The sequence below is a fragment of the Caenorhabditis elegans genome, chromosome V, assembly GCF_000002985.6.
Source record: "Caenorhabditis elegans chromosome V".
Classification (NCBI taxonomy): domain Eukaryota; kingdom Metazoa; phylum Nematoda; class Chromadorea; order Rhabditida; family Rhabditidae; genus Caenorhabditis; species Caenorhabditis elegans.
Genome location: NC_003283.11, coordinates 17,480,127 through 17,506,535, shown reverse-complemented (window position 1 = coordinate 17,506,535; position 26,409 = coordinate 17,480,127). Strand labels below are relative to the sequence as shown.

The 26,409-nt window shown below is 37.7% G+C and overlaps 4 protein-coding genes, 1 non-coding gene and 5 pseudogenes across 10 annotated transcripts; 8 read left to right on the top strand and 2 right to left on the bottom strand.

The window, feature by feature from the left end:
* The first annotated feature begins 1,514 nt into the window (after window positions 1–1,514).
* On the top strand, window positions 1,515–7,492 carry K03D7.3 (annotated as a pseudogene). The gene is made up of 10 exons: window positions 1,515–2,221; window positions 2,265–2,530; window positions 2,833–3,511; window positions 3,699–3,938; window positions 4,983–5,029; window positions 5,080–5,678; window positions 5,733–5,987; window positions 6,046–6,173; window positions 6,389–7,121; window positions 7,229–7,492. Coding segments are annotated over exons 1-10 (3,918 nt in total).
* Window positions 7,493–7,538: 46 nt separating this feature from the next.
* On the bottom strand, window positions 7,539–9,117 carry srh-261 (annotated as a pseudogene). The gene is made up of 3 exons: window positions 8,735–9,117; window positions 7,886–8,116; window positions 7,539–7,840 (listed from the first exon to the last, which is right to left on the bottom strand). Coding segments are annotated over exons 1-3 (916 nt in total).
* Window positions 9,118–10,364: 1,247 nt separating this feature from the next.
* srh-118 (Serpentine Receptor, class H) lies at window positions 10,365–12,230 on the top strand (the record flags this gene model as incomplete). The annotated part of the gene is made up of 3 exons (NM_075032.1): window positions 10,365–10,725; window positions 11,488–12,114; window positions 12,160–12,230. The coding sequence occupies 3 exons, from the start codon at window positions 10,365–10,367 to the stop codon at window positions 12,228–12,230; spliced, it is 1,059 nt and encodes a 352-aa protein (NP_507433.1).
* A 473-nt stretch (window positions 12,231–12,703) lies between these two features.
* On the top strand, window positions 12,704–14,459 carry fbxa-102 (F-box domain-containing protein; the record flags this gene model as incomplete). The annotated part of the gene is made up of 5 exons (NM_001322604.1): window positions 12,704–12,921; window positions 12,965–13,056; window positions 13,110–13,191; window positions 13,686–13,760; window positions 13,808–14,459. 5 exons carry the CDS (start codon window positions 12,704–12,706, stop codon window positions 14,457–14,459), a joined length of 1,119 nt encoding a protein of 372 aa, NP_001309458.1.
* A 1,176-nt stretch (window positions 14,460–15,635) lies between these two features.
* Window positions 15,636–17,034, top strand: K03D7.8 (annotated as a pseudogene). The gene is made up of 3 exons: window positions 15,636–15,757; window positions 16,296–16,573; window positions 16,718–17,034. Coding segments are annotated over exons 1-3 (717 nt in total).
* A 432-nt stretch (window positions 17,035–17,466) lies between these two features.
* On the top strand, window positions 17,467–17,626 carry K03D7.12. Its single transcript, NR_151565.1, has one exon. It is a non-coding gene; the product is annotated as an Unclassified non-coding RNA K03D7.12 (non-coding RNA).
* Window positions 17,627–18,730: 1,104 nt separating this feature from the next.
* Window positions 18,731–19,190, top strand: K03D7.9 (annotated as a pseudogene). Its single transcript has 2 exons — window positions 18,731–18,940; window positions 19,066–19,190. Coding segments are annotated over exons 1-2 (335 nt in total).
* Window positions 19,191–19,294: 104 nt separating this feature from the next.
* On the bottom strand, window positions 19,295–20,202 carry scl-24 (SCP domain-containing protein). Its single transcript, NM_075028.3, has 4 exons — window positions 19,914–20,202; window positions 19,734–19,868; window positions 19,488–19,687; window positions 19,295–19,442 (listed from the first exon to the last, which is right to left on the bottom strand). The coding sequence occupies exons 1-4, from the start codon at window positions 20,103–20,105 to the stop codon at window positions 19,331–19,333; spliced, it is 639 nt and encodes a 212-aa protein (NP_507429.1). The 5' UTR covers window positions 20,106–20,202; the 3' UTR covers window positions 19,295–19,330.
* Window positions 20,203–21,357: 1,155 nt separating this feature from the next.
* srh-111 (Serpentine Receptor, class T) lies at window positions 21,358–22,491 on the top strand (the record flags this gene model as incomplete). Its single annotated transcript, NM_075027.1, has 2 exons — window positions 21,358–21,718; window positions 21,842–22,491. The coding sequence occupies 2 exons, from the start codon at window positions 21,358–21,360 to the stop codon at window positions 22,489–22,491; spliced, it is 1,011 nt and encodes a 336-aa protein (NP_507428.1).
* A 2,189-nt stretch (window positions 22,492–24,680) lies between these two features.
* Window positions 24,681–25,685, top strand: srh-253 (annotated as a pseudogene). The gene is made up of 2 exons: window positions 24,681–24,981; window positions 25,048–25,685. Coding segments are annotated over exons 1-2 (939 nt in total).
* Window positions 25,686–26,409: the final 724 nt, after the last annotated feature.

Here is a 26,409-nt window from a genome sequence, read left to right as displayed (position 1 = left end):
GTATGAATGAAAACAGAAAACACAATATTGCACATCAGACAGAATAACAACGGAACAAAATCTAAGTTTTGAGCGTGGGAACTTCCGATTAAAAAACATAATCGTAATAATTAATTGGGAATTCCAAACTAGTTGTTGTATATATGTAAACTACATTTAAAAAATTGTAAATTAGTACTAAAAATGAGTACAACACATGTATAATAGAACTTACCTATGTATTGATAAGATGATTTTAACTGAAATTAGCAAGTAGAAACAACTTAAAATCAGACTAAATACTTTTTTGGTTCCTGAGCTCTAAACTTGATAAATCAACATTGTCTTTTCTAGAAAACCAGACAAAATATTCATTGAATTACACTTATTATCGAAAATACTGCGCACTGGACAGACCTGAAATGTAATTTAGGGTTAAGCCGTTTGAACGTTCACATAGTTCACTATCATTCTGACTGATGTGTTGACTGACTTACAAAGTTGTGTTTTTCTGCTTCCAATTTTTTATGACAGTTCAAAATTTCGAAAAAATTACCCTGATTTTAGCCTTGACCAAATTAAATAAGATAAACTACAACAATATGCAATAAAGGGTGATAATTCAAAAAAGTTAACTTTGGACTAACGTGACACGGAAAAGTGGCCATAATTTGAGATTTTAGCTAAAATGAGGGTAATTTTTTTTGAAATTTTGAAATGCCATAAAACTTTTTTGAAAATTTTCATCACGAAATTCGTTCATTTGAGCCCATTTTGGGTATATATGTTCAGTCCTCCTTTAACAAGATTTTTTTTTCAAAAAATGTTTTGCCATGACGTTTCTTGCATCTGATTCACTGCTTCTCTCAATTTCATTTATTTTAAAATTCCTCTTTTTCTCTCGCACTCTTTCACGTGAGATTAAAAAATTGAATAATATATTTTTTTGAAATTAAATTAAAAATATTGACGATGAAACAACTTAGGACCGGTACCAGATGTTACTTTTTGGACATATTTGATCTCGTAAACAACGGCTCAATTTTTCAGTTATCTTCAAAGAAATCAAAAATTCTTCACAGTTTGGTACAGTGAAACTGAACTAGTTTCACTGTACCAAACTATGTGATGTGAACACCAAGCCTTTTACTTCTCGCCATAATGAGGCTAGAAGTCGATGTTGGAGGCAGTTGCCAGGCCCTGAAATTTCATAGCACCGCACCGGCCAGACGACACGGCCCGCGCCGTTTCTATAGTGCTGCACGGAACCCAGAAAAAATCGGGCAATTAAAAAAATTCCTATGCGGTGCAAATACCAAGTTTCTGGTCTAACGCCTCACTGCGCAAAAGCGACAAACGGCCTCAATTCTTATAGAGACGTCAGCAGGAGTTTTAGAAAGAATATGTGTTGTTTCTGGAAACATTCAGCTTGATTAAGTGTAGTTTTGAATAGTTGGTTAGTACAGTAACCTGTGCTATTTTTGGAAAAAACCTGTTCCATCCCGGTTTCTTTGCGGTTAATCATTATAATTTCAGCCCAATCGTGACAAACTACCATTCGTCGACTGTCGAGTTACTCGAAGACAGCAAAGACATTAAAGTCATTCTAGCCATTCTGGAAGAATCAATTACATTTCATCTCACTTATCAACTGAAAAACAGCTTGGAAAAACAAAATGTGATCTTCAATTATAAAAAGCAGATGTCTGGATGCTCTGTGGATTCTGAAAAAGGAAATGCAATGGGTGTAAATCTTGACTACCGCACTCTTCTCTGCACCCACTTAAAGTACTTATTGGACAGAATAGGCTCTTGCACATTTGCATCATTTTCATTTGTATTTTACGGGAAATTATTTTGTGACGGAGTTGTAGGAGATGAAAGTGATATGCTACATATGGAGTTTTTGAATGTTATCAATGCAATTGTTGAACCAAATTCCATAAAAGCACTGGTATGTGGTGTCAATTTCAAATCGCATCCTCTCGCTGTTAATCACATCACCTCCGTACTCACATTCTTCCAACCCGGACCGCTTCAAGCTATCATGCTAGACATGGATAAAAGGACAGCCGCTATGAACTTGGAAAGTATTGTGAGCCTGGAACAATGGAAACAAGCAGATATGATTTTTATGTCGGATATTACTGTGAAATTCGCGAGGAGGGATTTTGGGCATTTGTCACGTGCAACAATCATAGCCCACCCGATTTTTTTCGAAGATCTAACGTTTCTAAAAGATGTTAGTCAAGGGGAAATTTTTTTTGTTAAAAAAAAACTTTCAGCACTTTCTCACTTCTGACATCCCTCAGATGTTTGTGATTCAATATCTCCGTTCCTCCGAGGTCAATGTCAATGTTTCTCAGAAACTTCTAGAGATTTTTGGACCACCAGCTCACGAAGAATATGCAAGTGCAGAGCAATGTGATCGAATTTGGTGCCTTCCGATTTCAAATTCCGAAAATTGTGTTCTCGTCAAACACATATTCTGTCGAAAGTACGGCTCATTCAACTTCAGTCGACGCTTGGCTTCTGAGTTGGATTTGATGAGGTGAGTATTTGCTAGGGCTTCCATGTCAGAGCCGCGTCGGCGCCTCACGCCGGCTTTCGCAGTCTCTGTTAGGCGTGAACTCCGGTGTTTGCGTAGTGCTGGTTTACGACTGCACACCGTAGTTGTTCGCAACGTAGAGTGAAAGGTAATTACTTGGAAGCGGCTGACATGTTCGGGGTTCCGCGCCGCACAGTACATGTAGATACATTGCGACGTTAATGGTGGCGTCAGACTGTCTTGCCGGCGCCGGAATGGAAGCCCTAGTTCTGGCACTTTCAACAGAATTGCAGCACTTTTTTCAGCATCCCATCTCCCAACCGATCTCAAATACTCTCAGCACTCGTCAAGAAAATAGAAGCGTCGAAAAACTGGTCTCTCAAAGTTAAAATAGACGAGGGTCAGGTTCAGATCAACTTCACTCACTCATCCGTGCCGACCAAAACCATCTGCTATAAAAATCACAGAGAAGGATGTCTGTTGGAGTATGAATTTCACAAAGTAGTGTTTGACGAGGACTTTGTCACTGCATCCTGTGATGATCTGAACTTTGTAATGAATAGTGTGCAAGAGTTTGACAAGTTTGTAATTGAATCTGGTGAGATCTCAGCGCCAAATCGAGAAGATGATCCAAATAACTCAAATGAAACAATTCTACCATATTGGTTGAATAATCTCGAGACACATTTAAAGCAAAGATCACAGATGCTTATTGTCAAAACATTTGTGCTGAACCTGAAAAATCACGCTCCAAACAATCGGTTCTTTTCAATCCTGTCACTGATTGTCTCGGAAACTATCGAGTTGAAGACTACTGTTCAGGAAGCAAAATTAGAGTTAAAAGAAATAAATTTAACAAACGCCAAAGAGTTTAAAGGAGAATCATTTCAATTATCCGTCCCAATGGAGTTGTTACTTCATTTTTCAAATGTGTCTGTGACGTTACAGCAAGTTTCAATTCAAGATCTTAATATATTGAAAGAGGCGAGGGCAACTTCTTTCTATCACATGCAAAACGGGATTACACAAAAGCGGCCCAACGGCCGGCTCATTTAGGCTACCTTCGGGCCGCTTTTGAGCAATCCCGGTCCGCTGTGCTCGTGTAAGGATTCTCAAGAATTCATAGACACGTCCAATGTTCATTCGATAACAAGAATATTTCAAATTTCAGCATTTCCTGAATTCTCCAATCCCGCTCAAGTTTATCATTAACGACACTCTTTCAAAAAATGAAAATGTGAATGTTGCAAGCCTACTGGAAATGTTTGGAGCACCCGACCGTATTGAAGATGCCCTCATGGCATGGTGTATTCGGACTCCTGGCACGAAATTTGAGCTTCTCATAGAATACCGCCCGTGTGTTCCCATGGGTCAATCATTCACTTTTGAATGTGCTGCGATGGTGGAAACGGTATTTAGAAAGGTAACCGTCTGATCTTTAGCTAGTGAAAATTTGGACCATTTCACGGTCTCCTCTAGTAATTATTAGAGCGCGATTGCTGACACCTCACAAACTTTTAAATTCGCTAAATTCGTTTTGCTGGTGAAGCACTTTTTTGGCTTTTCCTTTCTTCAGTAAATTCTTCAGTTTTTGGCCAAAATTCAAAATTTTACACATTTTCGATTTGTATGATACACTCAAAATAAATAAAAACTGCGTGGCGTGTACTGCAAAAAACCTAATATTTAGGCCCCGCCTTTTCTCGTCCACTCACGGAGAAAAGGCAAAAATTTTTACCCCAACCAATATCAGGCCGCCATCTCACGGGTTCCGCGCGCCGCTGTGTTTAACTCGCATCAGACGGAGACAGCTCGCCACGCCCACAGCGAGTTAAACGCAGCGGCACGCGGAACCCGTGAGATGTCGGCGGCCTGATATTGGTTGGGGTCAAAATTTTTGCCTTTTTGACGAGAAAAAGGCGGGGCCTAATTATTAGGTTTTCTGCAGTCCACGCCACGCAGTTTTTTTTTATTTTGAGTGTACTTCTCAACAACATTATAAATTTAAAAAAAAATTTAATTTTATAGAAGCCAAAAATTAGCAAAAACTGTCATTTCCGCGAACTCGTAAGTTAGCTAGGTGTCAGCAAGCGCGCTCCAATAATTATAAACAAGGAGACCTTGTTTCAAAATTCCCGCGCGCACGTGAAGTCAGAAAGTCCCATTTCGCTTTGATCAACGAAATATGCGGGAGATGAGACGCAGGCATCTCATCTGAATTCGCATGGTTAAGAGTGTGCGGACGTCACAATTTTTCTGGGAAAAAATTCCCGCATTTTTTGTAGATCAAACCGCGATGAGACTTTCTGACACCACGTGCGCGCGGTGTCGACCGTTGAAACTTCTCCAAGTTGGATTTTGTGAAACTGGTTCATTTTTAAGAATGTATGATTTCAAGAGTAGAGAAAACACCACCAGACTGTAAAAATGTAAATAGAAAATTCTTCATTTTCAGGAACATCAAACACTTGACCCAATCAACAACCTAGTCATGTTGCCACTGTAAGTCCCAATTCGTTGTAAACCCCCGCCAACTTTTGTCTTTCTTTCAGCTCCTTCACTACTCGATCCGTAATTCTCCCCTCCACATTGAATTCCATGAAAGGCGCACAACTCACTGAGATTTACATGTCAGTTGAACATACCCGAATTACCATGAGATTCGGTTATTTTCTCGAAAATCAACAAAATGGCGGAACCCACGAGTATGAACGTTATCTGAACGGGTGCCGGGTTCAATATGATTTTCAAGAAGAGGTAGCTCGACACCAAGACTTTGTCTCGTTGGCGATTTCCCATTTGAAAGTGATTCTGAAGAGTCACGATAACACGGCTCGATTCAAAATTTACCTACGCGAGGATTCTGAAGAGGACGACGTTGATAAAAAGGTTCTTCAAACCATTGTTGTGCAACCCTATAGATCTAAAGGGAATAGTTTTGGAAGCACCATGTTTCAAAGGCACAGTCATCGAACCGGAAGCTTGTGATATCCTTGTCAACCTAGAACAGTGGAAAAATGTGAAACAGATGAGCTGTCCGTCGCTCGTTTTTCCAACTGCACTGTCAGATTTTGAGCATTTTTCTCATTTTTCTGTCGCCAACATCACTGTTCCAACAATCAATTTGGAGCAGTTGAATTCATTGAAAAAGGTAGGTTTCCAATTTTGTTTGAGCATCTTGCTTCTAACTGAAGTTAAATTCTAGCACTTTATGAATTTCACCACTGAATTCGTCTTTGCTATTCACTTCCTTGCTTACGAAGGTCAAGACGTCAATAATATGGGAGAACGAGGACCGAGACCACAAGACGTTTTCGGTAAACCTGCTCAGGCTGAATACGGAAATGAAGAATTGGGAAATAAGCAGTGGTGTTTGCCAATGGAAAATACGGATTATCAACTCGAAATAACTTATCTATGTTGTGGAAGGCGAGGGGTTCCAGTTTATATTTTCAAGCGGGTTAGTAGTCTACATCTCCAGGTCAAATATTAATATGAAACATCTGTCGTTTTTGTAGGAACCTCTCATAAAACTGCACCTACAAAGAAAAGCAGAAAAAGCACCACCGTTTGATATTCTGCGGCTGGTCACCTGGTTTCCGATGATTATGAAGAACATTGTGAATGATTGTGCATTTGCATCAGTGTAAGTTGGCCCAGTAAATGTTCAAGTTAGGAATGTATAGTTAGGCGCGGAACCCCGAACGTGGCGACCGCTTCCAAATAACTACCTTTTTGCACTACATTGCGCACCCACAGCGGCGTGGGCGTGAGACCTGCGCGAGGCCGGCGCGAGGCCCGCATTTCGCGCCTCACTGAGCTGGGAGTCCTAGTTTCAATCCCAAAATTTCATTTTTCCAGGGAAGCACTCCGCAACGTCTCCAAAGACCTTCACCAGTTCGTAGATCTGAACCGGAAAAATTCAAAATTCCAAACATATGATATTTCACTAAATTTGTCCAGTGATGATTCCAAACTCCGTATACGACAGTTCAACTCGCACACCGTTTTCCACTACTTCCCGCAACCAATAGGCTGCAAGCTCAAAATCATTGAGTTGACTCAATTCGGACACTATCGGAGCATTCGAGAGCTGAATATGACAGACGATACCTATATGAACTATCTGATGCGTAATCTTCAGTACATTTTAAGATATCAAGAAGACTGTCTCAACTTTTTCACGTACAGTCCCAATTTTAAAAGCGACAATGAGGCAGCCGAGGCAAGAAAACAAGTGAAGCAAGTTCTCATGCCAAATGCACTTCGAAACTTCAAGTTCCAGTTAGTAAATTTAGGTTTAGCCGTTAGGAACGAATCGGAAATTTTGGAGCTTCTCGAATGCTTTGACGCTGGAAAATTGAAATTTCTGATTTTGGTATTCGCTAGAAAAAAGGAAGAAGAGACGGGAGGGACAATAGAAATAAATCGTATAGCGGAGATGGACTACTGGAGGAATCTGGAGGAGTTCGAAGTGGTTGACTGTGTGATCAATGCGGATCCGTTGAACTTTAACCAATTATTCGGGCATTTCAAAACACTCAAAGTTTGCCTGCAAAACTTCACCGTTGACAACTTGCTTTTCATGAAACAGGCAGGTTTTTTGGAAGGGAATTTTTAAAAAAAGTCAAAATTTTCTGAAATTGAGTGTCGACTACCAAAAAGTTTTCAAAGTTATTTAAAACGAAAATTGAATTTCAGAAATCCCTAGCATTCTCATTGAATTTACATTTCATTTGCGAAAACTTTGAACTGGAGAACTTGTACGATTGGAACGTCATTGGACGTCCTTTACTTGAAACTGAGAATGCAGTCAAATATCGAAAGTGGTTCTTCAAGTTAATTGACTCTGTAGAAAACACACTGATATTGATAATTCACACTGAAAATGGCAAAATCCATATTCAAATGACTAGAATTCCCACATCAGATGTTCCCCAAGATGCAACGGTTCGAGAAAATTAATTTGTTCTTCTTGAAATAATTTTTTTTGTGAAAACGAAAAACTTAAGTATAAGACTTTCTAACAAAATATCAATAAAGTGAAGTGTTCTGATTTGATATAATAATTGTTCCAATCCGATTTGCAACTGGTTGCGTCAAACACCAAGAGGGTAATAGTTCTCGGAAGATACTGATCACTGCTTTTTTATACGGTTTGTATGCGAAGAGCAGGATTAAAGTGCACATGGACTCGCGAGACGCCACGAAAATGAATATGAAGTTGTTTGCAATTGGATTATAATAATTAGTAAAACAAGAGTACAATATATAAACATAAGGAGTGAAACAAGCCAGGAAGAACGCACCGCTCTAAAATAATTCCAATTTTGATTAAGTTATTTTCCAATAGGTTACCTGCGCATAAAGAGTCATTAGAAATTTTAGTTGAAGTTGCATGGTCTGTCGGGATTGCGTTGATTTTTTGATAGATGTCCTCACATTCCAATCGGTTAACATAATTAGGGGAACGAATTGAATAAGCTCAAAGATAGTGATGAACAGTAAAGATTTCAAAAAAACTTGATAATCTTTTGCCCAAATGAAGAAGTTCATGGATTTAAGCTCGGCAGGGAGGCTTGGAACTTGCTAAAATCTCTTTTTCTTAGCTTTATAACAGTTTTAGAGGATTTGTTCAACTATGCTCAATATAGGACAAAGTTGGGACAGCTCAGTGGGTTTTGGAGCTCACGAGTTCCTGCGTTACCCTTACCGCCGGAGAATAAATTAAATTCAATTTTTCCGTTCTGGCTAATCACCCTGTTTTAATTGTTTTTTTCCATAATAAAAACCTGCGACCTATCAGCGATTTGCTCCGCCCACTTTGAAACCAATCAGCGGCGTCGAACTTCTCACACTCTATCTGGTTGGTTTTAAAGTGGGCGGGGCAAATCGCTGATTGGTTAGAAAATAGCGTATTTTTTATTTTTCTTTTGTGGTATTTCATCTGATTGGACTACTCCGAGTAATTTCAAGCGAAATTCTTATCTTATTTTTCGTACTCCACCTATACAACTAATGCACTTTTGCACATTTCTACATATTCGAAGCCAAACCTTAAATGCTATATCAATAGCCGTTAACTGATCATCAGGAATACTCAAGTATGTAGGTAACATAAAAGTTGCAACAACTCCGTAATTTATAACAATCATTGGTATTTGAAAGTGACGCCAAGCTTTATGTTTCCCAAATAATTGATAGTACCTGTTTTCGAAGATCAACATGTCGGAGACCAAGACAGCTGAAAATTGAGAAAATTTATTTGAAGCGCACATTTCCGATCAGTTACTGAATAAAATTGTCCATATCGAATAAGCTTGGAAACCAATGGGAACATCGAGCCACTTTGTTAAAATTCCTAATGGAACTGCTCCAATAACGGGAAAAACTAGAAATGTGATGATTAGTTCAGTGATTGTTATATCAAATATAAGAGACCAAATATGGGCGTTAAAAAGCACCCATTTGGCTGAACTCATTGCGTGTGGAGTTTTATACAAAATGCAATAGATACCGAGAATTTGGAGTGGACACGTGACAGCGCCCATTGCGTGAAGAGTATAAAACAGAAAATCCGGGCTCTCCATACAATTTTTCAGGTCTCTGGCAATGAAAATGCTCAAGCTTCACCTGAGTTTCGGAAGGCGTGTCTCGAGTTTGATATGCATTGCGGCAAATGTTTAAAATCATTAGTATCAGAGAAAAAATAACGTTTGAAGCAAGAAAAAAAATGCAATTTTCCTCTACTCAACAGACCTTTCTCGCGTTAATTGGGACTGGGAATTCAGCACCTTCAAAACGGTATCCGCAAAATATGAGCATCTTCTTACTATCCTAGATAATCTCTTGACCTTACACTGTCCCACCAAATCTCCCAATTCATGCCCTTCCTCACCACCAGCATCTTTTATACTGCGCAAATTAAAACGACTGAGAAAAAAGACCAACAAGCTCCTTCTCACTAGAAATTGCTCTTTTGAAACTATCAAAAATGCCCAAGTCAAATACCGAAAACTCTACCGCCAATACAGAAAATCAGTAAGGTGTTTTGAAAATGATATAATTAACCAACTCAAACTTTTCTAAAGTAAGGCGTCTCATCAATAGCCGCCTTAAAGTTCAAGATAAAGTCCCTGCTATTCTCGTTGACAATAAACCGATTGTCAATGATTCCGATATAAGCGAAGTATTTGCTAAAATCTTTTCCTCTCAATTCTCGCCTGAGGGCAACCTGTCACCCAACTCCCCCCCCACATCAACCCAATTCGCCCCCCGCGCCCAACAAATCGCCCAATAACAGTATACAAGAAGATTCCTTCCTACCGTATATAATTGAAAGTGTTCTCAGCAAACTTCCTCCCAAGTGTGGTTTCTCCCCCCATGCTGCCAACTATCTAGTGATTAAAAAGTGTGCTACACCGCTCGCCCTGCCGCTCTCTATAAAACTGGAAAAAATCAAAGTTTTATATTAGTTCTACTTTTTCCAATTATGAAACTGAGATTAAAAACCAAAAAGGGTTTGTGCTGGTCATATCTTCACACTCAAAATATCACCTGCATATCCTTCGTCTTAAAGTTTTGGACAACCAGCAAAGAACTCGATATTTCAGTTAGATTCTTTTCAGATAGTGTCCGCATTTGAAAAATACTATGCTACAAACTATTCCTGAGTCGTCAGAGGTATCAGTGAACTAATAATAAAAAAGTACGAGGCAGACGGATTCAGAACTTCATATTCATATAAATCACCTGCTTCTCAAAAATTTCTGTGGCCTGACATTTCAGGCAACTAGCAAAGGCAGCGCATATCATATTCGTGTTGCGTTATTCGCAAATGACGTCCGCTCTAGAGAAATACTACGCTACGAACTATTCCCAGTGCAATCTCGAGTACAATTTTCTAGCGTCATGGAAAGGAGTTGCTTATCCTTCACACATTATTCAATTAATATCACTTCCATTTCAAATTCTAGCCTTTTACGTTATTATATTTAAAACTCCAATTTCCATGAAAAATGTCAAAACCTCATTATTGATTAATCACTTATTTTGCGCACTTCTTGACTTATTTCTTTGCACAGTTTGCACAGTTTACTTTTTTTTGCCAATGTACGGAATGTTTTTTGTTGGAGTACTCAGTTGGTTTGAGGTTCCAAATGGTGTTCAGTTACTGATTGTTTGGTTATCAATGACATGTGAGTTTTTGAGTTTTTATATCATATCACCACCAGGCAGTGTACCTGAATCCCAGATCCGCAGTGCATAGCACTTGAAGAACGGATCGTCCTTTAATCCTTTAATTTAAAACTTATATATAAAAAAATAGTGTACGTCTGTCTCCTTTGTAGTTTGTAGTCTTTGGCGTCACACTTGCAAGGTGTTTCGGGCTGTTGAAGGGATATTGCTTTGGGGATAGTGGCGGGATATGGGCGGGGTACTGTAGTATTACTGTAGGGGTACTGTAGGAGTACTGTAGGATTACTGTAGTTTCGGAAAAATTGACTTTCCGTCTTTTGAAATGGTATTGCTTTGGGGATAGTGGCGGGATATGGCCGGGGTACTGTAGTAGTACTGTAGGGGTACTGTAGGAGTACTGTAGGATTACTGTAGTTTGGGAAAAAATGACTTTTCGTCTTTCGAATGGATATTGGAAACTTCGGAAAATTTCTAAAATGTTCTAGAACCTTCTGGAAGAGTCGAGAAAAATCTGGAATGTTCTAGAACCTTTTGGAAAATTCAAGAAAACTCTGGAATGTTCTAGAACCTTCAGGAAAGTTCAAGAAAAATCTGGAATGTTCTACAACCTCCTACAACCGTATTTGATGAGACATTTTTGAATGATTAAAAGGACATCATTGTGCTATACATTTTTCATTTCACCAGTTGTTGGCCGCGCCGGAGGCGCGGTCATCGGCTGGTAATAAATAAAAATTCTAACAAAATTACTTATGTTTCAGTTGCAGCAGCTTCGTATGTATATGTTTTCGAAAGTCGCAACAGTACACTGGTTCAGAATAAATTTCGAATGACCCAACGAAGAACAAGAGTAATATTCTACTCTCTATTTTTAATACCATGCTTATTGGCAGTTTTTGTGGGAAAGGTTATACCAGAAGATCAGGATGCTGCAAAGTTATTTGCATTAATAGAATATCCATGTCCAACAAGAGAGTTTTTCACATCTGAAGTATTGATTCTCTTTGCTGACAAGACTATAATAGAAGGCGTTGTTCGATTTTTCCCATTTGGTTGTGCCTACATCTCAAGCTTCTTCCTTTTTCAAGTTGCAACTCTGATCTACTACATTTGTATTGCACCTTCAAACACGACTTCAAGAGATACCCAGCAAAAACAGAAAGTGTTTCTCATTTGCATTTTACTTCAAACTTCTATTCCTCTGTTTCTTGGGATGTGTCCAATCATGTTGACTTTCATGGCCTTCTTAACCGGTCACTATTATCAGGAAATGGCGAATCTTACTTTTTGTAGTCTTGGACTTCACGGTATGGCAGAGAGCATTGCTATTGTCACTGTGCATCGACCTTACCGGAAAGCCATTAATCAGATGATTACAGATTTAAAAAGTGAGCTCTCACTTTGGTTTCTTAATTAAAATAATTACGTTTCAGAAAGGAAAAGTTCGATTAGAGTGTCACCAATTAGTGTGCATGGAACAAGCAACAGTGTCACCAGAGGATAATTTTTGTGTTGTTTTAAATTGTTAAGTATGTGTCGTAATGACTGAATATACATACATGTAAAAGAAATTATATAAATTATCCAAACATTTTTTATGATTTTTTCAACTATGCAACATATAAAGTAGTAGAGTTTTCATGAGAGACAGGCGCGGTTTAGGGCCCACTAACCTGCTCGCCTCACGCCGGCCTCTCACTTCATTTCTGCACTATTGATCGTTTTTACAAGCCTCGTTTGTCCACAAAGAAGGCCCTGTGTATTAGAAAGTGCTGTCGATTGTGGTTTTTTGTGCGTTGGCTCATTCGACTTATCAATTTTTTGCACCCCATTCAATTCCCGCGCACGACGGCCATCCTCTTCTTTTTTTTTCTTTTTGATTCTTCGACAATTACCTTCCCATTATACTTTTTCATTTGCATGTTTTTATTTCAAACAGTGACAGTTTTTTTTCCAAAAAATCCATATTTTTTTTAGATGGAACACTTTTTTCCTTGGGTTCATGTTACTCTTGTTGGACAAGACAACACGTGCAGGGAATTCAAAAATGTGCATATCCATTTTCAACCATCTTCTTTGCAAATCATAGACGTAGATGTTTTCAACATTATTCCATATCAAAAAATAAAAACATTGACACGTGGCTGGAATGTGCTCAAATTCTCACTTGTATCAGAAAGTGAGAACGACGATATGTAAGGTTTTTGTTGCATAAACTTTTAATAAATTCCTTTTTAGACAGCTAAAGGTCAAATTCGTCACACCTTCTTTGAAAAACACCAATTCTATGATGAAAACGTTCAACGCGATGATGAAAATAACAAAGAAACGTAAGTTAAAAAGTCATATGTAGGTACTTTAAAAATTTGTCATAACACTTTAGGAATGGAGTCAACGCAAAGTGATATATCTTATGGCAAGCGACTAGAAAATTGGATTCGAAGGTTTTTTGGACTCAAAACTCTGTATGTTTTTGCTTAAAAACAGTGTAGAGAGTCAGTGGGAAAAGTGCTGAAAACTACTCATATGGTGTCAAAATGACCGAATATCATAATAAAACTTTTCAAAAATCTTTTGAAATGTTTCTATTTACTGTTAAAAAGTGGCAATTACTCAGTTTTTGCCACTCATATTTTTGGAAGTCGAAGTTTTTCTACATTTTTTTAAATTTTAGTTATGTGACATTGTTTTGGATTTCCTCAAAAGCTCATATTTTTTGAAAATTTTGCCAATTTGTCAAAACTTTCCCACTGGCGTTACTCAACTTCTAAACCCGTTTTTTTTTCGGAAAATTACTTATTTTATCAAGAAAAATTACGAAAATTCCATACAAAAATTGTACAGAAAACGTTTTAAATAAAGCAATTTAAAGCCGAAATTGACGAAACTTTTCAGCATTTAAATGTCCTGTATGTATTGTGTTTGTGTCTTCCAATATTAATAAAAGTTTTTTTTTCAGATCAAAACCTTCGTTGTCAGATATGCCTATCAAAATACTTGCAACAATTTCAGACTATCTCGAGACTAAAGACCGGTATCTTCTAGATTTCTTTATTCCCGTATAATTGAACGTTTTTGCAGAATGAATCTTCGTAAAGTATCTCGAAGCCTTCAAGATTTTGTTGACTATCAAGGATCTGGCATAAATAGTCTTGAAATCTGCTACGGACATAATTCCGTTTCTTTGAAAATTGTTAAGAAACGTATAGAGTATCGTGAACTCGAGGAACATTGCCTAGTGTCATACCAGAATCAGGCAAAAGCTATAGTAGAGGAGAATCCAGAGAGTATGATGCTCAACGACGTAGCCGTTCTGTTACAAAGCTCTAACGTTCAGCTGGATAGATTCAGCTTGACTATGGGAAATTGGGGATCTGGCAAGGTGCCAGATATCACCTCAATTCAGAACATTTTGAAATCGAGAAAACTTCTGCGCAGTAAAAGTGTATACTTTGAATTCGTCAACATCGAAAATGTCTCTTCTTTTTTGCAACACTTTAAAGCTGGTTTTCTTGAGAGCATGAGTTTAGACTTACCTGACATATATTGTAAGGATTTTCAATTTGGAGATATGGTCCATTTAGAACAGTGGGAGAAACTCAAAAAACTCTCAATTCAATTTTGTCGAGAGACGCAGCCAACGAGGCTCCTTCCATTCATTCATCATATTCCTAATGTGGAAATTTCCAATTTGAGATTTCGGGCACTGAAGTTGAAAAAGGAAAATGGGTAAGTTAACAAGAGGAATATGTAGATCAGGGGTGGGCGGCAGTTGCCGTTCGGCAAATTGATTTGTCGACGAATTCGGCAGATTTCCGATTTGAAGATTTGCCGGAAATTTTCAATTCCGGCATTTTGCCGATTTGCCGATATGCCGGAAAAAATTGTTAACTGGTTCGAAAGCAACGGGATAACTTCAAATAATTACCTCAAATTGTGTTAGTAAAATTTGAAAAAAAAACATTTTCGTTTCAGTGAACTCTCGTTAGAGACTATATACCAGTTAGAGGTGCAGACAGTTCCGCGGAGATTTTATCTCATTTCAGAGAGTAACATTTCTGTACGACTGGAGAATACTTCTGAAAAAAAAACACATTATTGTTCTCTAAATTTTTTGTTTTCAGATGGCGCACCCAAGTTTTTAAGCTTTCCTGATTATTGATATTTTTTGACAGGTGTAAATATTTTCAGTCAAATATTATGTTATCCACAAACATTAGTATAATGGATTATTACCTTCATCGCGAAAATGTTGAACTTGTTCAAGGAAAACTTGAAGTCTATGAGATTTCGTTGCTTTACATCAAGGAAATGGCACTTCTTGTACTGAACGTGTTGAACAACATTACATTTATTTCCCTTTTTATTTATAACCGTCGGCGGAAATCTCAACCAAGCTCATATAGATCCGAGTTTGATACCTTAATATTCAATCAAATGTATTATGTTTCCGGTTGCTCCTTGGTGTTCTACGATATTAGTTTCGCTTTGCGACTAGTTGGAGAACACAAGGAAGACACACTATCGGAGAGCTTGCTGGTTTACATGGGCGTATTTGCTGTATTTGCTCAGTGATTAGGAACCATGCCGGCGCTGATGCAAACCACGCCAGCACCATGTCAAAACCACGCCGGCTCTGGCGACCACGTCAGTACCGTACCAAAACCATGTCAGTGCTAGTAAAAACCACGTCAGCACTGGCTTCACTAGGAAAAAAAAATGGAGTATTAAAAACCACTCGAGCGCTGAAGAAAACCACGCCAGGACTGAATATAGACAATTTCAGAAGTTTACTGTCATGCAAAGTACAGTTTAAAACTAAGTACCTATACGAGTCAGGGATTTTATAAAGATTTATATATAATTATTTAAGGGTACGAAAAGGGTACTGTGGGTGACCTGGGAGAGCATGTCAACTATGATGCACGAAAGCTTCTCAAAACCACTGGTTTACAGTTTTTTCTTACAGTATAGTCGGGATCTCATTATTTATCAGTGGGCACGTATTATCTTGATCACATGTGTAAAAAGGTTCCATTTTACAAAATTGGGCGACCACACCAGTAACATGTACAAACCACATCAGCGCAGACTAGGGCTGTACAATCGGACGAATTCGGACGAATTCGGACGTCCGGTGTCCGGATGCGTGTGCGTCCGGCGTTCAGTTTTTCCGGACGCGTGTGCGTCCGGCGTCCGAAAAAACCGGACGAGTGTGCGTCCGGCGTCCGGTTTTTCGGACGTCCGAAAATTTGTTTTTTTTTGTTTTTTGTTTACAATCTCACTCAATCTCACTGAGATGTATACAAAAAACAAAAAAACCGGACGCACCCGCGTCCGAAAAAACCGGACGTCCGGTTGCACAGCCCTAGCGCAGACTACCACACCAGAACCACAAAGAAACCACGCCAGCACTGGAGTGATCAGTACCGGTGTGGTTTTGAAAAGTGCTGATGTGGTTTTAAGCAGTGCAGACGTGGTTTTGAAATTGATTTTTTTTTCTTGATTTAACAGTTTTTAGAAGAGTATTTAATACAAGTTGTTTATATTCTATAGAAAATCGTTTCAGAAAACATCCAGAGAACGAAAACGGACCAAGAGTAATTCATATTTTGCAGCATTCCATTATCCGCGTATAAATGTGATTAATTTTAACTGTTTACAATTCTAACTGATTTATTTTTCGTTTTTCTCGTACATTTTTTACGTGCAACACGATTTTCAACGCAAAATCTGCGATTTTTTGGCTCTAACGCTCGATCCAGAAATTCGATCCAGAGTTTGAAGCCGAAACCAAGATCTCTGAGAGCGCTCATTCAATTTACGGTTAACATTTGAGTTAAAAAAGTAAGCTTAACATTATATTAAGTTTGGTACTGGCCCCGAAAGACATTCTTAGGCTGTGGAAAGTCAGGACATAAAAAGCCTGACTGTCGACAACCGCTATCAAATATATAAGAATGTGAAAGCCGGAATTGTAACAATGTTCAGCAACGTTTCATGTCCGCTTGGTGAGATGGTCCACAATCCTACTGGCGTACAATTTCAAGATCGAATACGTCAGGACTGATGACTTTGGACAAGCAGACGCGAAGTCAAGGATGATCCAGAAGTCGCCGACTGAGGAGGAGGATATTGTCATCGCTCAGGTGGAATTGGACGTTGAGGAGACGCTGCATTCAGCAATTAGGAAACTTCCAATTCGTGTGACGGATATTCAGGAGGAGACTCGCAAGGATAGCGTTCTCCAAGAAATTCTCAAAGGATTATCAACAGGATGTTGGTCGAAGGAAGGTAGCGAGGAGTAGCTTCAACTGTTCATGAACACGCTGCAATCATTGAAAGGAATGGTTTTTCTCTCTTGGTACCGCTTGTCGTGTTATGTTAAGCTAAATGTTACTTAATTCTAGTGTTTTAATGAGTTTTGCTTTCCAACTTGACATTCTATATTTTTTAACTTCATTATATTAATAAGTGTATTTCAATAAATTCTCTCGTCATTATCGCATTATGATACGGTGATACGTTCTAGGGAATTAAGAAGAGTGCTCAAGTGAGCCATCTTGATAGTAGGAAGGGAACGAGAGGGGGGGGGGGGGGGGGCTCAATACATCTGCATAAGTGATTTCTAGTTGTGTAAAAATTATTTGAAATGAAGAAACCATGCAAGCGCTGCTAAAAACCACACCAGAACCACGTGTTTTTGCATATATAAACTCGCGTGTATGTTTATATATCGTGCGCGAAGGATGGTGTAGTGGATAGAGGCCTCCAACACTGCGAGAACGACGACGGTTCGAGTTCGGCAACTAGTGAAAATGGGCGGAGCAATGGGGTACCCCGTGGATCATGATGGTGAGACTGTCCAGGTATTCGGTAGGGTAAGGAAGGGTTCTAGGGAAAAGGTGAACATGGGGGAATACCCTTTTCCATTTTTCTTCGAAAACCCAAAACCACGCCAGCGCTGACGTAAACCATGCCAGTAATGACGAAAACCACATCATCACTCGAGAAAACCACTATGTTCTACTGCCCGATCTCGAGTGGTTTTTCACCAGGGCTGGTGTGGTTTTTGTCGGGTACTGGTGTGGTTCCAAATCACTGAGTGTGTGCAATTTTGTGTATGGATGCATTATAATATTTTCGTTTTTAGCTGCGGTACAACGATTCGTGATTCTGTACATTTCAAAGTACAAATGGCTAGTGACGGGGTTAGTTTGTTGATAACGTCGCTACAGCAGGCGATGTCAGAAAGTTCACTAAGTTTTCAATGGCATTTAATACATTAACATTTCATTAAACAGCTGCATTTACGCATTCACACTTGATGTTTGTGCTACTGTAAAATTCCTCTGTAAAACTTTGAAATTTTGTTTTTCAAAGTTTGATGTTTTATAACACATGTTCATCGATACTTGTTCGTTCCACACGTTTACACCAAGGGTGTGCGGCAAATCTCAAAATTTGCCGAGCTCGGCAAATTCGGCAAATCTATTTTTCCAATATTTGCCGAGCACGGCAAATTCGGCAAATTTGCCGTGCTTAACAAACTCGGAAAAATTTGATGTTTTTTGGAGCACCAAAACTACTGAATTCTTAACAAATATCTGGTTTCTAAATAAGCTCCGTGTAGTGTGTCTACTGAAACATCAAAATAACTCAATTTTGTGTCACTTTACTAAATTTTTGGCGAAAAAATCAATAGCTTTGGTCAAAATTGCACTGTCAAATTTTTGACGTGTGCGGAAAATTTCAAAATTTGCCGTGCTCGGTAAATTCGGCAAATTTTCCGAGTTCGGCAAACGGCAAATTCGGCAAATTCGGAAAATTTGCCGCACACCCCTGGTTTACACGTGACAGATTTAAAATGAACCCCTAATAAAGTCTGAATACTGTAGGTCCAACCTGTCAAAGCTCATAACCTTTGCCTATGTACTCAGTATTTTCTATTGCTGGGTTTATGGTACGTTTACTTACTTTTTTCCAAATAAAAGCAATTAAACTTTGTATTCAGGTTCTTTGCTTGGAGCGAATTCTTCTCCGACATGGGAAGATATCGCTTTCGTAGTGTACAATTTCATATTTTTTATAATGACCCTAACTTCTGGATTATTTTATTACCATCTTTACCAACTTTTGAAAAAGCTACATTCAGATGTGATTCCAGAAACTCAAATATTATACCGCGTTGTTCCTATTTATAGTCTACAAGTGGTAGAGTCAAAGTTATAACTACAATTTGTTTTTTTTTAACTTTCAGGTCTTCACTTTGATAGCTCTAATGCAATGTATACTTGGCTACTATGAATATAAGGAGATCAAAAATGTTCTCTCTGCAGTTTCAATGTTTCTACCTCATTTCACCCCAATTATCATTTCATTATCCTACACAGCGTCCATGCAGCCAATACGATCAGTGGCTATTTCAATAGTTTATCCAATTTTCAAAGAGTCTTCAGTGTGATGCTGTAAAATTTGTAAATTTTTTAAAATCAAATCAGCGACTCTTTATTTATCGCGAAATTCCCTTGATTTTTGGTTACTTGATGCATTTGTATAGAAATCAGGTTAATGCTCGACCAATTTATTTAACATTTTTAGAACTCATTTACAAAGTTTCATCATTTCATTTGGATCAGTTCCACACGATGTCCCACTTGGGCAGTTAGAGCATGGCTCTCCTTTGTCGAACAGTTGCTCATCAATATTCTCCAAACTGAAATTAAAACTTTACAAACGCAATTTCAGGTTGAAAACTCACGGAGGACTATACTTGCAGATAACAAGACGAGTGTTATAGTTGATCCCCTTTGAATCAATCTTGTCACAACTTTCGTAGATACATCCAATTGACTTAGATTTAGAGTAAAGCATTTGTCTAAGACGATTCTTTGTAGCTTTCTCTTCGGATTTCAGCGCATTGTGTGTATCCTTATTAATACTTCCCATTGCTCCAACGCCCTGAATCCCGACAATTTAAACGTTTTTTTTTGTTATGGAAACTCACATCAATATCGTCATAAGTATTGACATCGTATTGGTAGATGTTATCTCCAAGTTTGATAGGTAGGTTTTTGTTATCAGCAGGTTCACAGTAGTATTTTTCATTCTCGACTTCAGCAACCAATGACTCATTCCAGGACTAAAAATATATAATGAAATTAATTTAAAATTGAAAAAAACTTACCAGAAGTTGCATGTTTGACGATTTGGAGATGCTGTAGCGTTCCCAAAGTCCATGCGAAGCAGCGTTTCTTAGCTTGTTATGAATGAAAACAATATTATCGATTGCTTCTGCGTTCCATTGATGTTGTGGATTGAAGTGACGTTCAGCATGGGCAGCTGCAGTAAGAGCCAGGAGGAGAATGATAAGCTTCATCGTAAGCAGTGATACTTTTCAAAACAAATCAGATCTCTTTTATACTTTTGCTATAGACAGCGAAGTGCAAACCAACAAAAGGAAACCTCAAATATTATAGTCTGCAAACCGTGTGTTTTGATTCTTATGGAGATAATTTCCAAGTTTCCATGCATAGTTCCTACATTCTTGTTTCAATGATGTTTACATAGCTGCTCCCACACACTCAAATCTGTTTTTTTGATGAGACCTTTTATGTGCCCTGAAATCAAAAAATCAAAAACTGTCTGGTCAGATTTGGAAATATCTAGGAAAAACTAACAAAATCGAATAAGAAAAATCGATTTTTTTTCCAAAAGTGAGACAATTGCGGCTTCAAGGTATTTAAAAAAAATTATCCAACTCAGAGTAATGACTTTAAAACGAAAATTCCATAAAACCACGTCATTTAGAAGAAGCCAACACCGTTTGAAAAAAATGGCAAACGACTTTTTCCGGCAAATCGGCGAATTGTCGGAACTGAAAACTTCTGGCAAGTTGGCAACCGGCAAATTGCCGATTTGCCGGAAGAACGGCAATCACCGAAAATTTTTTGGCAAACTGTGGTTTTGCACTTTTTTTGGATATTTCAGAATAACAGGAAAAAATTCCAAAAAGGCACAGTTTTAAGTGTATCCGTCTTATAAAAAATCCCTCTAAAAACTTTAGAGATGCAGATGTTTGGCAAACTGCAAATCGACAACGTGCTGAAAATCAACATTTCCGGCAAATCGGCAAATCGGAAAATTGCCGGAAATGAAAATTTCCTGCTTATCGGCAAACCGGCCTTTTGTGCCGATTTTTCGACAAAAAAATTTGCCAAACGGCAATTGCCCAAACACGTATTTAGTCAAATTGACAAAAAATACGTTGTATCATTTTTGTAGCTCAAAAAGTGGATGATTTTTTTCAATACACGTGCAAAATTTGCTCATATTTAAATGTGTACTAAGTTTTTTGCAAAAAATTTATTAAATTAGTTTTTTTTTTGGATTAAAATATTTCGATGCAATTAATAACGTTGTTTTATGTATATATTTCTGAACGACTCTTTACAAAAGATAACAGAGCCTATAAAAAAACTTGTCAGGAAAGAGAATTTTTGAATGATCAAAAAGATCAGTGTACTAAAGTAGACCTTCTTGAATTTTTTTGCTTTTTTTCAGCCCCTAATAAAATCACCTGCAGTAGTTTGTTCGCAAAAATTTATTAATTTTCCATTAACGTCTAAACTATGTCGACGGCATTGGAGCAGTATTATGCGACAAATTACACAAAATGTAATATATCCTATAACATTCTTGCTACGTGGCAAGCAGTTGCCTATCCAATACACATTATTCAATTTATCTCATTGCCTTTTCAAATCCTAGCGTTCTACATTATTGTCACGAAGACCCCGCCAAGAATGAAACCAATGCAATTACCACTATTTCTAAACCACTTATTTTGTGCTTTGTTCGATATTTGTATGTGCTCACTTTCTACTTTATACTTTTTCCAGCCGATAATGGCGTTTGCGAGTGTTGGTGTGCTCAACTGGTTGGGCGTACCATTCGTTTATCAGGCAGTGCTAGGAGGATCAATGCTTGCTGGTAAGTGTTTTCCTAACAATTCCCGAGTGCGCATTTACCACCATATTTGGCGCATCTTCTTACGGTAGTTACTGAAAGTTACTGAAGAGCTTAGCCTTTTCTAGTAAAATTTCGTCATTGCAGGTGTTGCCGGTTCATACGTCTTCCTATTCGAAAGCCGTAGCAGTTCTTTACCCGAAAATCGATTCCGAATTTATCGCAAAACATCTCGTTTCGCCTATTTCACATATTTTCTCATTCCGTTCATAGCGGCTTACGTAGGCATGCTAATGATTGCCGAGGAATCAGATGCTGGAAAATTACGGGCTCTAGCTATTTACCCTTGCCCTACACGAGAGTTTTTCATATTCCCTGTTTGTGTATTCGAGGGCACGACGAGCCACATTTTTCTCGTTTATGCCTTGGTTATGTCACATACATCTGGAAACATTATATTTCATGTCGCATGTCTCGTATACTACCTTTATATTGCGCCACCACGCACACTATCTCAAAATACTCGAAGAGATCAGAAAATATTCTTAGTCTGCGTGACGGCACAGACTTCGGTACCACTTTTGGTTATAATCGCTCCGGCCATGATCGTTTTGTTAGCATCGTGGGCTGGATATTATCGTCAAGAATGGATGAGTTTGGCTGCAATTTGTGTTGCAACTCACGGGCTCGCCGAGAGCATTGCGATCATGATGGTGCACAAACCCTATCGAGCAGCGATTAGGAAAATGCTCCGAAAAGAAAATACAATCGTTATGCACAGAAGTGTAGAATTATAATGTTGAAATAATAATTTGTAGATCAAGCTCTATTATAATAGTATTTTCCTAAATAAAATTTAATATCTTAAAGTTTAACGATTTATTAAAAATGATGTTTTATCAATTAAAGACTAAAAAGACCAGGTGCTAAGACTTACAAATATAACTTTCAAAAACCAGAAAAATTGGTTGATAGTTTTGAGAATTTTGCAACGAAAAATGGAAAAAAAAAGTGGCGGGAAGCGAATGAATTTGGATTTCGACTGATTTCACGAGGAGAGACAGGTTTATTTTAACGTATTGTCCAAATAAATAATTTTTTAGGCTTAAGATTTTTATTTTATTATTATTAAGATTTTTATTATGTTTATACTTAGGCCTTGGCTCAGGCTTAGGCTTTGAATTTCGCTTAGGCATAGGCTTAGGCAGTTAATTTCAGGCTTAGGCTTAAACAGTTAATCAAACAGTTGGTTAAATGAAAAACTAAACAATTAAAAAAAATCAAATTTCCGCTTGCAAAAACGCTTGCAAAAATGATATTATAAACCTTGAGCATTGCCTACACTTTTCAGTAAGCTCTCTATTCTCTTTACTCTTTCTGTGAATAATCACTCGTGATGGTTGTTCGGAATTAGAATAACTTTTTCCGAAAGAAAACTGCGACGGTTGTTAACTTTGAAGACTCATTCTGAAAACAAATTCACACAAACGCAGTAATTATTAATCGATGTGACATAGTTGTTTTAGCTATCGATATGTTCATTGTAAAAACAGTTTTCCAAAGAAGCCAGGCACCTCATGAACTGGTCATCAAGAACTCAGACGTTTCGGTGAATTGATATTACTGAAAGTCATCTTGCAGTGAAGGAGAAAAATAAGAATCTGACACATTTGTTATTAATATTTGAGAACATGCTTTCATTCACTCGAATGTGAGAACAATGTTCTCGGAAAACTTCCTTCCATTCGCTTGAAGGAGTAATGTAATTGGCTGTTCATAATACAGGGTGGTCCATAATTATGGTGACCACTTCTTGCGCCTATAAAATTTGATAGAACTTTCTAAACATAGTTAAACCACACAGGTTTTATTCACAATTTTCTAGCAAACAAAAAATGATATTAAACTTTGAAAATATCTGCTTGTGCGACTGAGCAGAACCCCTGAAACAAAGAAAAAAATTTGTCGTTGGCACGCTACTTGCCTATATTTTGCTTTCTCAGGTCCTTTCTAGCTTCTCCTGCAGATAAGAGATGTTTTATGACACATTTCAAGATGTTTTAAATCGGAGAATTCGTTTTATAGTACATTTTATATAGTTGCAAATCTCACGCCTCTGTAGTGGACGGTTAAAGTAAGTTAAAGTATGAACGTTGAAATGTCAGACGTTCGACTCGTCATGGCACTCATGAGAAAAACATTTGTTTTGAATATAATTTGACCCTATTCTACTAATATTTTTCTCAATTACTGTAAAAAATTGTGACATTATCGTACCAGGTAACAGAGATATGGCCAAATCTGTGTTCATTTTTCAGATTTTTTAAAAATATAGTGAAAAAAGGGCTGTGGATAATTCCAAACATTCATTTGGCAGAAGCTGGAAATGAATGTAACACACACCGCAGCTGTTGAATCTTAAAGAAATATATTTTTTCTTCTAAAATAGTAGACTAACTGTGAAATGAACCCGTTTCAAAACTCCCACGATCAAAAATTTGCTGCGTGCCAAAAGGTCGTCTGCATGAAAAGATGCGTTACTTTGACGGCGCTACTACAACTCCGTTGTTTGACAAATGAAAAAGTTTTTTATGTTAAATAGGAGGAAAATATTTTTTCTATTGCTTCAATACAAGAATGTTGAATTTTAACGTTTAAGTTGCGTAAAAACAAGCCGCGACTGAGCGCGACACTGGTCACCATAATTATGGACCACCCTGTATAATAGTATGTTATGTGGTTTTTTTTTCTCTTTTTCTCCATGGGAGTAACAAACAAAAGCCAGAAATGAACGAGACAGAGGAAAGAAAAATTTTCTCTTGTGTTTCCCAGAACAAATTTTAATTTTTTTTCGCTGTTTTCACGATATATTTCGTTGTTCTACAACTCGGAGAACGCCTTTCCGATTTTTCTTTCTCAAACTTCATTTAAGACATTTCGGCCCATTTTTAAATGCCAAAATTTTTAAGGTGCAATTTTCCAGATTATGTCCACTTCCTCATATTTTGCTTCACCAGAATTTTTGGCCCTGGCAACCCATCTTGTCACTTGCTTCGAAATCCCAACATTCATCTATGGAGCCTATTGTATTCAGTTCAAGACACCGGAAAAGATGAAATCAGTGAAATGGCTCATGTGAAACATTCACTTTTGGAGCACCGTATCTGATCTCACAATTTGCTTAATAGGTGTGCCATATCTACACTTGCCATGTATTGCTGTGCATGTGCTCGGGTTTTTCGATGCTCCTGGTGAATTGCTATATGTCCTGGTGACATTTTTAGGAGGTAAGTAGGTTTCATATAAAAAATTCAATTTCAAACTATAAAGGTGTTTGATAATACAATTTCCAGCCCTTGGAGTTTCGATTATCATAATTTACGAAAACCGTTTCTACACTATCATCGGCCCAGACTCTCTCTGGCATTACATGAGAAAAATCTATTTACCACTGATGTACATATTCCCGCTCACCTTCACACTGCCAATCTGGGCAGTTATGCCAATACAGGAAAACGCTCGCCCATGCGATGAAGCTTTACAACTAGAAAATATTCACATGGAATCGAAGAAAATATTCATTATATCCGTCGATCCAATAATTTCAGTCACTTGGGGTGTGACTAATTGTATACTCATCGTTACACCTATCATAACGTTCTTACAACTTCTCGAAAACCAAAAAACACACAAATACTCCTACCAAACAATTCAACTTCAGAAGACTTTCTTATTGTCCATGTCAGTACAATTCGGCTCTTTTTTCGTTATCATTTTTATTCCTGTGCTTCTTTTGCACGGCTCCGTCATATTCTGGTATCATGATCAAGTTCTTAACAACTTTATCACAATCATGTTTTCATCATTCGGAACTGGATCCACAGTAGTGATGATTCTAGTTTACAAACCGTACAGGCGGTTTACGTTTTCAGGTTGCAACAAGAAAAAAGTGAGCCGGAGAGAGGCAATAGTTGCTCAGACCATTATTTGAGTGAATGAAGCATTGATATTTAATTTTCGAATTTTTGTTAAAACTCAAAATATTACGATCATCTCTGCAATTTTTCCCAGTTAAAATAGCGACAACTTAGCAAAATCGTGGTAAAAAGATGTCTATTTGTAGACTTTAAGGAAAGGGATTCGCCGTTTCCGATAGTATATATATATTGGCACAGGTTCCCAAGAAAAATAATTTTTGATGTCATTTTACCCGTTTCCTCCTACTCTTCCGCTGCAAAATTAAAACACCTGTCTAAGCAGTGATATCCTTCATTTTCCATTAAACAAAAACAACTGCAGGAAATATGTATTTGACCGCTTAAACACATATTCAGTCAAATTGATCAGCAATTTAAATGTCTTCAACAAATCTCAATTTCCGGGCATATTGCCTTTTTAATTTTAGCGGCGGATATCTGACGAGTTAGTTTTAAAAATCGAGTCAGAAATCCGCTAAAACTCATGAATATGTTTTTTTTTCACAGAAAATGTGTTCACAACAGAATTATTTAAATTACATTTTTGGGAATTTGGGCTAAACCATGTCTCATGAGGCACAAGTTTGAACTTTCATAACTACTTTCCTGACGGTATGAAATTATAGTTTTATTTGCAAACCATGGAAAATAAAATATAGATCATTCTGTTGCTAACACTTTTTCTGTGAAAAAAAACATATTCATGAGCTTCGGCCGATTTCTGATTCTATGTTAAAA